The 13331-nt window shown below is 45.1% G+C and overlaps 1 protein-coding gene across 2 annotated transcripts in view; it reads right to left on the bottom strand.

Moving 5' to 3' along the window:
- Nucleotides 1-6888, bottom strand: part of ETNK1 (ethanolamine kinase 1) — a 164128-nt gene extending 157240 nt beyond the window's left edge. The window contains exon 1 of one of the 2 annotated variants that reach the window (XM_078674091.1): nt 6417-6888. In XM_078674091.1, the coding sequence (XP_078530217.1) occupies nt 6417-6563 (147 nt within the window). In that variant the 5' untranslated portion in view covers nt 6564-6888. The remainder of the gene's footprint in view (nt 1-6416) is intronic. The other variant, XM_078674092.1, reaches the window with a different exon arrangement.
- Between the last annotated feature and the right edge of the window lie 6443 nt (nt 6889-13331).

The raw sequence follows: 13331 nt of genomic DNA, 5'->3' as shown, positions 1-13331 counted from the left end.
CAAGCGCTGATCTGGCAAGACTTTTAGTAAGGGCTTCAGAAAATGCTACCTCTGTGGCCTAGAGCTTGCGTGCACGTGCGTGTGCATGCGCACAGCTGTCAGCTTTTAGCGCCCGAGTGAGCGCGATAACTTTCACTTTTGGTGCTGCCGCGCGCGCAAGCATGCGCCGCCTTTCTCTTCTCCATCCTGCTTGTTTTTAACTTGCACGAGCGCGCGCTTGTTGTATTCTGTAGGGAAGCATAATCTGTTTACTCCAAAGTCTCTATCACATGATCAGACAAACCTATTGGGTCTACTTTTATTTGCCCATGTGTACTGTCTCTCACAGAGGCAACAAGATTAATTATCCATTTGTAAACACAGAAGGACATTTCTTCCGTGCTATGTGTGGGGCGCAACGGGCTCATACGTCAATACACGCGTACTGTTGTCAACAAAACCAAAATGTACAACTAAATCTTCTAACAGAGGAGTTAAAAAAACACAAATGCATGTACGAACATGACACTGACACTTTGCAGTCGATGACTTCTGAGTGCGCCGTGATGTCTACTGTGAAGAAGTCTGCTCGTGGTCAGTGGCACCTGGTGGAGCTTGTCAGCGTGAAATAGTAAAAACCACAGTTGTGGTAGATTGAAAGGCTGCGTTCCCCTCGCCCCACCCCTGTACGCACGTCTGTCCTCTTCGTTTCCTAGCCCAGAGAACATCACAACATACCGCCAAATATGCAGACAGAATTCTTGCACATTGATAGGTCGCTGTGCTTTGGGTTTCCAACGGCCCTCCCAACCCCACACCCCCCTCTGACCCCATCCGCAAAGAACTGAGCGAGAGCAGATTTTTTTCCACCAACTGCAGGAGATGCTGCTAATCTTTGAATAAAAGATGTGTTACAATGGGATCTGTCCGGGCGGACTATATTTTTGTTAAATTTATTTACAAACTGTTTTCAGTTGAATACACTATAGGCAACAATATAATTCAATGTCCATGGATCAAAACATAATAATGCCCATGGATCAAACATAATAATGGACAAGTTCACAACAGTTTACTGAAAAGATAAATATTTCCTCACAATACTTATAGCTTACTATTTTGAATAAATTACACAAGTTATCTAGGATCCCCACGACATCACTAATGCATAAAGTATTGTAAAGTATTTGTATTTCACTGCACTCACATTCATCCATCAATGCATTCAGCTCTATCACTCGTCAGAGTAAGACAGAACAAGCATTGGCATAGCTAATAGGTCTCGCCCTTGGGACCTTGTAAGTGTTTAACCATGCAATAGTTAATGTTATTGCACCAAGGATATTGTGCTGCATAACTAAATACGTATAAGGTCCCAAAAGAGAGACCTAATGGCTATGCCAATGCTTGTTTTATTGCTGGAAGGAGGAGGCATTGCTGAGGGCAGAGGGAGAAGAGGGGTGGCAACAATGACAGAGGGTACGGGAAAAAGGGCTATGACACGGGCAGAGGTGTCCACGTTAAATCGCTTTTTTACGGAGGGAGGGTGAACAGGAGCAAGCAGCAACACGGACAAGAGAGGAAGTGAGGGTGGGGACCAGCAGCAACACACGAGAGGGCAGGAGGAAAATGGAGAGGGAAGAAGTACATGAGGGAGTCAGCTGAAAACACACAAAGTAAAAAATGGCAGCTATTAAAATGAGCAATGGAAAGACAAATAATGCGTTGATGCTCCAGAGGATGGACAAACACAGATTAAGGAAGACTGCAGCAGCTGACCAATATGAAGCAAACTAATGAAAGTGACAATAAAGCCTACCAATGTTAAGAAATGGGTGGTCTCTAAGCCACTGTATAGAAAACAAAAGATCTTGCAAGCGAAAATGCAATCGCTGTCTTAGGCAAGACCTACAAACGAATCAAAAGCAATTGATTTAGGAGTAGCTATCACTTCAATCCAGCAAGGTGCTTGGGGGCATGCCAGAAGGGTTTAAAATGTTAAAGCTGTGTTCACAATAGCGATTCAGCCCTGTGCTTTCTAATTAACGAATCTGAGCTTGTTTTTTTTTTACTTACACAGCAATATGAAAGGATAAACACTGCAGTGAAAACAAAAAAGTTGTATTAAGAAATTATGATGGGATGGGGAGGTGTCCATTTAAGCTCGCTTTTGTCAAGGTTGACTTTCTCTGTAGTTTACTGCCACAGTAACCAGTGAGATCTTTGCTAAATGATGTGATTTAATGCAGGGAGTTTTACTTAGCTGTGACGATGGACTTCCTCTTGTAGGACAAGCACATCTACTTTATGTTGAAAGAAATGCATGTGTCCTCTCCCTGCCCTAATCGACTTCTAAATCAGAAGTGTAATCTACAAGGCCGTCTATCCGAGTAAACCCCAGCATTTTTATGCTTTACTTAATGTTTCAAGTGGTGCCTAAATTACCAGAAGCCTATCCCAGCAGGGGCTGGAAATCCAACAGACTTGGAGAGAACGTACATATGATTCTTTTTCTGCATTGTACCAAGACTCAAACAAGTCTCTCTCTCACATTCTGGCATGTTCCAAAGACTCAATTTTAGAAATCTCTCTAAACACACCTCTTCACAGTCTTATTACCATATTAGGTTGTCACCTTTTACTCCCCACTACACCCCACTGTGGAGTTTAATGTCCGATCTCCTGTGCATTTGCACACACTGACCTGCCACTCACGTAGTGCCGCCATGTGAAATATGGTTTGCCATTCAATACATGGCAACCAGGTGATAAGACATTGTCACACAAACAGTCAAGTGAGCTGGAAACCCTTGTGCATAACACATTTACGACTTGTGTGTGATGGCTCTGCTGTAATCCAAATTATGATTCTGAAACCTTCGCAGGTCCTGGGAGGTAGTTCCAGCTGAAATTGTACTTGCTATGTAGCAGGGTAGGCTATGGCCCCTCAGACAATGCCATGGTCCAAAGCCCCGCCTTTCATCATTATCCCAGTCCTCATCTGTGAAACTTATTCGGAGGTTGAGGCGTCTGAACACATGGTAATCGTATCTGAATGCCTTTATCTTCAGATATTGCCTACCTACTCTGCTGCCATGCATAGTATGTCACTAGCCCTTAGCTGCATTTTGGAACAATAGCCCTTCTACACCAGCTACGAGGGAAACTTTCAAAAGCAGAAAATAGGAGTTAATGTTCTTGTGTCACCATCTTGATATGAACGGTTATGATACAATGATTTTATACATAGACCCAAGAAAATGATTCTTTTTATGTGTTTAAGTGTTTTTGAATAAACAGATTATATCTCCAAGTATGGTGTTAGACCTCTACTGAAACCCATAGTATATTAAAAAATGATATCATGGTCCCAAATAGAGATGTAACATAGAAGCAGACAGCGCTGACGGCTTGTCCAACCAAAGACGATGCAGATGGGTGTAAAGTACAAGTAAAGTCAGGGGGAAATATGTTCGTTCTAATGGAACATTAGTTTCCAATATACTCAGGGCACAAGTCAAGGGTATAGGCGGGTAGAAGGGGTATAACTCTTTTCTTAGGGTGGACGCAGTCTCCCCTGCCAAGAGGCTGGGCCCCACAGAAATATGCTTAACTTGTCCCTGTGTCATTTTCAGACACCGGGACACATTTAGCAGCTTTGAACAGCACAGTGCAGGCAGGTTGAGGGCATATCAGATTCCAGCTGGTCCCATTACAAAGGCCGAAGTTAAGGGGCCAATCAGGACTCCTGTTGGAGTATGCTGGCTAAGAGCTATCTGGAGCCTCAGACTTAAATACAATGGAGGGGAACAAAGGCACACATCTTAACACTTCAAGGGTATTTGAGAGGCATGGGTTTGAATTTGATCAGTCCCTGTATATAAGAAATATGCATGCACAGTAAAAGGTCTGCCCCAATATTTACACAAATAATTTAAATACCACTATTTTGTTGTATTTCTTTTATAGCGCTATAGTGCTACTCAACCCAAGGCAGGGTGTCAAGAGTTTTACATCACACGTACAGATACTTTGACAATAGCTCACTGTGCTATATCAGGCTTACAATTTATGATCTGCAAGTAACTAGAGAAGCTCTGTGATAAAAGCAGTAACTCACTTAACCATTTACATAAAATAAAAATCTGTAATCTGCGTATTGTATAATGTTCTCTGCAGAAGACATTAACCCTCTAAGCTACTTTGATTCAAAACTGGGACTAGATAAAACCCAGTTCTCTCCAACAAATAAGTTAACCTCCAGAGTCATCTTACAATTAATATTCTTCACCTACATTTAGCTGGCACACAAACATCTATGCATCAGGTGCCTTAACCCCATAAGATATTTTAAAATGCAGACTTAGCAACCAACTAAGCAGAACAGATCTACTGCCACATTTCTACTTGTTGCCAATTTCCTTGTAGAGTTTAAACAAAATAAATGTATAAGCCGAGACCCAGATGGTGTGTTTGGTTGCATCACGTTTTTGACCCAACCCCGACTTAAAATCTCACTTGTTAAATATTGTAATGTGCTGAAACATACTCATGATATACCTGCTAAACGTATGTGCGTGGTCTTAAGATTTGAAGTCACTTCTTGTGAGCTAATGGGTTGTGATACACTTCCTGTGAAGCGGGTGTTGTTGCACCGTGATGTAATAAAATGTGATTTCAAGTGCCATAATGTCACTTGCATACTGCCTAACTTGGTTAGTATCCCCACTTCTATCTTTAAGACTTGTGCTCTGAATATACTGTTCAGTATTGGGCGTTAGCCTTTCAACCCCATGCAGGCAGTGTCCAAATTGCCCATAGAAACTTCAGCCAAAACATGTTTTGAATATTCACTAAGGACGTCCAAAAAAGTCACAGTGGTAGAGAACAAGTCACGGAATGGAGAAGCTCGGGTTATTTGCTGGATAAGTGGCCCAAGGGAACGAAGGATGGTTTTCAGAAGCTGGTCCTAACTCATGGGGCAAGCCAAACCTCTGTCACCGGTGGCCAAAACTTTGCGGTCACTGTCTTTGAGCAAAATAGAGAAATCTCTCCACAATGATTAGAGCCAGTTTCCCCCCTATTTGTTGTTTTTGCTTCCTCTGGGTGTAATATTGATTTAAAGGGTTACAGATGTTCTCCTGTTCTATTGGTTATATACACTGAACAGGTTATATGTTGTAAAGCGCTCGGATACGTTTGGGTCTTGCCAGCACAATATAAAACTCTTAAATAAAATAAATAAGGTGATTTTGGCGTTTCTTCAAGTCTCTTTTGGAACTAAGCCCGCGCATTAAAACAGCCCCAAATAAATTTTAAAAAATGTATCTTACCCCAATACTGACAACCCAGTAAAATAGCTTACTAGAACATCTATGGCATTCATCCTTAACTGATGGACAACAGGAGTTCCATTCTGCTGCAAATCAGCAGTTAATAAAAGTGCCTAGCGCCAGCTATGTCTGTGGGAGCGTTGTACGGTTATTAGGCATCAGTATTTAAAAAAAGAATCTGCTTGTGGTTTACACCGTATTGCATTTCAGCATTAAGCATTGCTACAGGTATAAAAACAAAAAGTACAATTTGGCGGCAACACTTCACAATATCCTTAGTCCAGTACCCATAAATTAGTCCAATTAGGTGGGGCGGTTAGTCTTCATGGTGGATTAAAAGCGTTTAATTTATTGGATGGTTGCAGCAAAATAACTAATAACAAAATGGTGCTGGGGCTACTGGACCAAAATGCATTACATTCACCTTGCTACCAGAACCCACGATCTGGACGGAGTTCGGGGATTTAAAAGGGATTTAAGACGCAACACATCGAAAACATGGCACTTCATACACAGTAAACTTGACGAGCTATAGCAACACGTTTTTCAATACAACGGGGATCGACACAAGTACACGGCTGGGGCTTTAAGAAGACGTCACCGTCCAACGTGTTACTAAGGCGGAAGTGAATGCAGCGCTCCTTTTCAATGGCCTCACACGCCCATCACGATTGCTAGTCGCCCCACTACACTGAGTCATTACTATCGGAAACCGCATCCGACTTTAATCTTACGTTTTACAGTATTTTTACACGTACCCTCTAATCGGTGCTTCCGGATAAATCAGTTATATATATATATTTTTTAAAGCAGAGGTGTTAAAATTGATAACGTTTCCACAAAGGTGGAAGATAGATTATCACTCTACAATTGCCTTTGACAAAATAAAGAACAATGATTTTTAAAAATATTCTGTCGCTGTCTATACATGTGCTTCAAACTCGAGAGAGGTGGGGCCTCCAAGGAGACACCTCTCTGCGGTTCCTGGGGGGGATGGGCGTGGCGCCCCTAATCTGACGGCTGTGCCCGAGACTTCCAATTTATACGTAGTCCAACTCGGTTCACCCCCTGCGTTATAGTCCGCGGCGATTAGTTTGTATTTACCTGCGTGGTAACCTCCTCCGGCTTCCAATGTGGCCGCAGCTCCTTAAGCAGCCGCATCGCTCCTTCGCGACACCCACGCTCATCAACAGTCAGGTTCATCCTGGGCACGTCGGGGGAGCCGGGAGGGACGTGAATGTAATGTGACATGGTGGGTCTTAAGAAGCACAGCAGGGTGGCGCGGGCGAGGCGGTTAATTTTGAGGTATTTCTGGTTTTAGGGGGTACAAAAAATGTCGCCTGCTGTACTGTCCGTGTATTGCCAGCTGCCCGGTGTTTGTGATGTGCTGCTTGCCGTCTGACAGTGTGAAGAGCACAAACGATGCCTGACTTTCCCTTCAACGACAATCAGGCGATCTGATGCAGCCACTAGTGTTATAAGGAGCCGGCTTACACGGAAATTTCCACTTCGACTCTCCTCCCCTAGCAGCCCCCGCCTCCCATAGACACTCTCAACGACGGCTTCCGCGGTGCATGCCGGGACTGGCCTGATGCACGCGTCACTCTGAGGTTGGCAGTGACGTCTTTCGACACGAAACAGTGCTGCGCGTGGAGCGTGTCCTGCTCAGGCAGTTCTCTGGAGCTCTAGCTTAGCGGGGCGTGCCTGTCAATAGTGCGGCGGCGGGGGGGGGGGGGGTGGCACCGAGGACCAGGAATGTGAGGGGGGCTACTGAATTCTATGAAGGACAGGAGGCTCCGATTATGTTTTTCTCATTTCTTTATAAGGAAATGCTCAGCAGCCAATTATAGTAACAAAAAACTACATTACCCATGAACACCAGGGTATAACCATAGAGTATACAGTAGAAAAGGTCACAATGGTAGTCCTTCTTCCTCTTTCTTTGCTGCTCCGCAGCCAGTTAAGTGTTTTTCCAGTATTTGCATGATTTTACTGTAATTGCTTTGCTGTACTTTGTAATTCACTTACTTCGTATGCTTTGCCTCTAGCGCTTGTAGTGCGCTGTGTGTTGCGTTTCTCTGGAGCGCTCCGGTTGCCTGCTGTGCCCGCTGCCGTTTTTCTTTCCCTTTCGTAGTTGCTGCGTGTGTTCCCGGGAGCGTGTGGTCACCTCCCTGAGACCGGCGGTTGTGTGCTGCCTTGTTTCTTGTGTGTGGAGCGGGAGCAGGGGTTATCCGTTCGTGCAGGGAGCGCGAGCGCTCTCGAGCTGTGTCTTCGCGGGCAGCCGTGTCGCGCATGCGCACTGGCATTTTTCCGGCTCTGTGTCATTCTTCTCAACGCCGGTTAGAGGAAAGTCGTATTATACGTCAAAGCCCACAGCCTGCTTGGAGATTAACCCCGTATATCGCCGGAGTTCTGTGAGAGCTTTGGTTGTTCATTTTGTGCATAGGCTTTGCCTAGAGTGTGTTTCTTGGTGTCAGCAGGCCTTACTCCCTCCACTTTTCATTCGAATTGAGTTAGGTTGGTGCCTGCTCTATTGGCCTGCTGTGGGGTTTACCGCACTCCCCCTGCATAGTGTCTTTGGCATTCCATACTTTCTTCCAGTCATCTTGTGGGCATTATTTCAATACACCTTGTGTATCATGGAAGATTACTTTTGTGAAGAAGATGACTACTATTATGGGGAAGATGATACGGGTTTTTTGGAACAGGATTTAGTTGAAGAATTGGACAAGGGTGTCCAGCAGTCTGTAAATAAGGCGCTAGTGCGTGCCATTAATCCACTCAAACGGCATTTGAATAAATATGCGCAGCAACAGGGTTGGTTGCCGACTGCTAAGAAGTCCTCAAAGTCTCCTGTCAATCCCCACAGGTCGGACTTCCAAAAATTAGCGAAATCTTTGGCGGCTGAGGCCTCCAAGTCTTCTGCACCTCAAGATACTGACGACTCTGATCAGGTTCATACTTCAGCTTCTTCTGACCATGATGATCCTCCACCAAGGAAACGAGTCTGCAAAGAACATTTTGTTGACGCTCCTGAGCGTCCTCCTGTGTTGACCTTTGAGCCTGCAGATATTCTTCACCCTCATTCATCATCTTGGTTGCCTTCTCCTGCAGTTGCAGCGTATGTTCAGGCTCACATACGTCAGCCTTTTGATACGAATGTTAGGGCCAGGCTCCGCTCAGAATGTCCGAGGCCTGATCTCGCGGCTCACTTGGCGGAAACGCCGGAGGTAGATCCAATGATGGTCACCTACTTAAAAAAGTACGCAAAGGACCCCAAGAAGGGCCTTGACAGGTCTTGGCGATCTTGCCAAGACAAATTGCTTGACTTGCTTGGTCCTTTGACCAAAATTCTAGATCTTGGGTTCCAGGCCAAGGAAGCTTCGGCTCTTGTGGACCCTGATGAATTAATTGAATGGGCGCAGAGGGCTATATGCCAATTGGGGAACACCAATTGTGCTTTATCTTGCGAGAGACGCCGATCTATTCTCTTAAAATTAGACCCTAAACTGGCGGAGCTCTCTACCTCTGAGTCGGGTCCGGAGGCGCAAGGCCTTCTATTTGGCCAGCCTTTCTTGAAAGAGCTGACCAAATTTGTTTCCACCTTCAGTGGCATTGACGGAGCGCAAGCTTCATTGCGTTGCGCTATGCGTCCGGTTTTTGCCAAGGCCGGACGACATCGTGGACGCTCGTTCGGCCGAGGTTCACATCAACAGTCCCACAGAGGTAACAACTCTCAGCGTGGAGGAGGCCAAGACTCAGGATTTTCCACCAGAGCGAACTTTTATCCCTCCCGCAAGGGTAGAGGGATCTATGGAAAAGGCCGTTCCGGAGGACAGCAAGGCCATTATCAAGACTCCAACAATTCAGGTGAGCCTGATTCATGCTTGCGATGTGGTTTTGGGGGGCAGAGTACAGTTTTTTCTCCACAACTGGCGCATGATCTCCAGCGATGCATGGGTGCTGGAAACTGTTCAAGGTTTCAAGATAGAGTTTTACCAGCCCCAGCATCAGCTCCACCCTCCCACTCCTTTAAGTTTTTCCCTTCGAGATCAAGTTTGCCTCTCCGAGGAGATCGACGTTCTTCTCAGGAAAGGGGCGATTCTTCCCACTGTCCGTCATCCAAGAGGGTTCGTCAGCTCAGTGTTTCTGTTCGAGAAAAAAGGGGGCGGATCACGCCTTGTTCTCAACCTGAAAGACTTCAGCGGAGGGGTCGTGTACAGACACTTCAAGATGGAGGGCATCCATCTCTTAAGGGATCTCCTTCGCGAGGGAGATTGGATGGTCCGTCTGGATCTCAAGGATATTTATCTGTCGATTCCAATCTTCAAACCCCATCGTCGGTTCCTCCAGTTTCATTGGAAGGGTGTTTGGTACGAGTATCAGGTTCTCCCGTTCGGCCTCTCGTCAGCACCGTGGTGCTTCACTAAGCTTCTGAGGCCGGTTGTAGAACATCTCCGAGCTCGTTGTGTGCGTCTGATTATTTACTTGGACGACATTCTCCTTATGGCGGATTGTCCTCGCAAACTCCTGACTCATCTGGAATGGTCCATCGATCTTTTACAATCTCTCGGTTTTCTGGTCAACATTCAGAAATCGGTTTTGACACCGACGCAGTCCATAGATTTTCTGGGTTTCAAGATCGACTCTATTGCTTGTCAGCTTCTCTTGCCCAACCAGAAAATTCGTTATATCAAGAGGGAGTTGACTTACATTATTTCCAGACAGACTGTGTCATTGAGATTGTTGGCACGTGTAGTAGGGCTGTTAGCGTCTTCTATTCAGGCGATCTTTCCGGGTCCTCTGCATTACAGGGCAATGCAGCGTCTGAAGATCCAACATCTCCGGAAAGGTCTCAGATATTCAGATCAGATTCCTCTATCGGAGGAGGTGAGGTGGGAGATGCAATGGTGGCTAGACCACATGGAGGCCTGGAATGGTCAAGCCCTATTCGGTGCGTCGCCGGAACTGGTGATAGAGTCCGATGCCAGTCGCTGGGGTTGGGGAGCCCGGTGCGGTCCTGTCTCGACGGGGGTCGTTGGTCTCCTCAGGAATTATCTCTCCACATAAATTGTCTGGAACTCCTAGCGGGTTCCTTTGTGATCAAGTGCTTTACTCCCCATCAGTCCAACTGCTGCATACTCCTCCGTATGGACAACGTGTCAGCAGTCCGCTATGTCAACAAGCTGGGCGGAACTCGGTCCAAGGTACTAGCGGAGATAGCCAAGGATTTTTGGCATTCTTGCCTGCAGCGGAAGATCACTGTTATTGCAGAGTATCTTCCCGGTCGCCACAATCAGATTGCGGATTGGCACTCAAGACATCTTTGGGATTTCAGCGACTGGAGGCTTCACCCTCGCGTATTCAGCTCTCTTCTTCGGAGTTGGGGTCAGTGTCACATAGACCTGTTTGCCTCTCGCCTCAACACACAACTTCCGCTATTTTACAGTTGGAGGCCGGATCCGCTAGCCCTGGCCACGGATGCCTTTCTTCAGGCTTGGCTGTCGGCTCTGTGCTATGCGTTTCCCCCGTTCATGATGATCCCCAGGGTTCTGGCTTACACCAAACGGTATCGAGCGGATCTGATTCTGATTACTCTGCTCTGGAGGGCTCAAGCGTGGTTCCCGGTTCTCCTGGAAATGTGTTGCAAAGTTCCAATCCTTCTTCCCCAGAAGTGGAATCTTTTGCTGGATCCTCTCGAAGATCCGCATCCCCTGATTCTGTCCGGCACTCTCCAATTGCTGGCGTGGCGGATTTCGGGGAACGCTGGTCGATCCCAGGCATTTCTAGCGCCGCTTCCCGCTTCATTAGTGAGGCCTGGTCACCCAATACTCACAAACGGTACAAAGGAGCTTGGAAGCGTTGGTGTGATTGGTGTGTTCAACAAGAGGTTGATCCCGCTTCAGCAGATGTCTCCTTGATTATTAATTTCCTGGCGTCCCTAGCCTCTTCAGGTCTGGCTTATAGGACGGTCAACAATTTTCATTCCGCCATTGCGGCTGGACATATCCAGATTGATGGTAAGCCTGCTGGTGAACACCCTTTCATTTCCTAATTGCTTAAAGGTATTCATCTCACGAAGCCTCCCAGTCCTAAATATGTCTCTTTGTGGGATGTTTCCATCGTTTTGCGGTTTTTAGAGGCTTGGCCCTCTAATCAGTTGCTGTCCTGCAAGCAGCTGTCTGCTAAGTTGACCATGTTGTTGTGTCTTGTTTCTTGTAAACGTGTGTCGGATGTTCGTGCCTTAGACCTTGCGGGTCGCAGTTTTACCCCTGAAGGCGTTACGTTTCGTCTTTCCAGGCGTACTAAATCTAATACTGCTTCGATTACCTATCCATCCTTTCCCACTCATCCCAACCTTTGCGTTGTGCAGTGTCTCAAGGATTACGAAGTAAGTACTGCTTCTTTACATTCAGATCTGCAGGGTCAATTATTAATTGCTTTACAGAAACCATTTCGCCCTGTAACTCCTGCTACATTAGCGCGCTGGGTAAGATGGCTCATGTCAGAAGCTGGCATTGATGTTTCTGTGTTTGGTGCACATTCTGCACGTGGGGCGATGGCTTCTAAAGCTTTCTCCATGGGTGTAACTCTGTTTGACATTATGAAGGCCGCAGATTGGTCTTCTGATTCTGTTTTCAAAACATTTTATCATAAGCCAATCGATCATATTGCTTCTGTGGTGGTGTCTCAGCTTTGAACAAGCATAATCGGAGCCTCCTGTCCTGTCATAGAATTAAAAATTTGCAAACATACGTGACAAGAATTTTCAATACTATTAAGGACGAGGATTATCCCACCCATTGTTATTGATTTGCATTGTTATTTTGCTGTAATCTGTATTGATGATGTTGCAAAACTTTCACATCCCTTATTTCCCCCCCCCCCTGGTTTGAATTCTTATACTCTTGCACTATATATGTGTATTACGGCTGTACGTCTCTTTTCAGGTTCTGACCCGAAGTAGAGTTTGCCGGTGTCATCCGTCTTCGTTTCCCCTTTTTCCTGGTTTGATGATCCAGTGTTCTTCTGCTGCCTGCATCCAGATCGTTTGGACCTCTGCGGCGTGTTTTCTTCTGTTCCTCATGATCTACGTTGGATTTTCCTATTGCACTTGAACTGTTTCCTCGACAAAGAAAGAGGAAGAAGGACTAGCATTGTGACCTTTTATACTGTATACTCTATGGTTATACCCCGGTGTTCATGGGTAATGTAGTTTTTTGTTACTATAATTGGCTGCTGAGCATTTCCTTATAAAGAAATGAGAAAAGCATAATCCTCGCCTCCTTGTCCTTAATAGAATTGAAAATTCTTGTCACGTATGTTTGCAAATTTTTAATTCCAGTTATAGCTATTTACTACCAGCCAAATCATATGTGGCATTTTTCCGTACTTTCATCAGGGTCACAGTGTTCTTTGCTAAGCCTCTGCTTGAGAATGGCTTTAAATGAGCGGTATCTTATAGCCCATTACACTCTCTAGGCGTGTATCTTTCTTTTATTCTTTCACAAAGATATATAACATTGAGGAAGTGGTGGAGCAGGGACTTTAAATAAATATTTGGTTTACAGTATCATCCATTTTATTTATCTGGATGCAAATCCCCGTCCAGGGCTGAAATACCTTGGACATATTAGTAGAATTAATCAGAAGCTGCAAATCAAAATATCTAACTTTCTATTCATCAGATTTAAATTGGGAATCAATGATGAGATTTGGTTTGGGTTTTTAACTTTTTTATAAAAATATTTTAGTAACTATATCTTTATTCTCAAAATAGGTAATCAATTCATCAGTAATACATGCATGAATAATTCCATAAAGCGCAATTAATTCAAGTAAATCTCTATTCTAAGTCTATGAAATGAGAGGAAAAGTATCTAGAACCCCTAAAGAACTCCAAATCAAGAGGTGAAAGCATAAATCTTTAAGAAATTGTTAATTGAGCTAGCACGTGACATGAAGACAAGTTCACAAAATTCAGTAGGGTCTCGGAGCAGCATAGATTCAGGCAAGGGA

Source organism: Lissotriton helveticus, chromosome 1_1 (assembly GCF_964261635.1).
Source record: "Lissotriton helveticus chromosome 1_1, aLisHel1.1, whole genome shotgun sequence".
Taxonomy (NCBI): Eukaryota; Metazoa; Chordata; class Amphibia; order Caudata; family Salamandridae; genus Lissotriton; species Lissotriton helveticus.
This window is presented reverse-complemented; position numbering and strand designations above follow the sequence as displayed.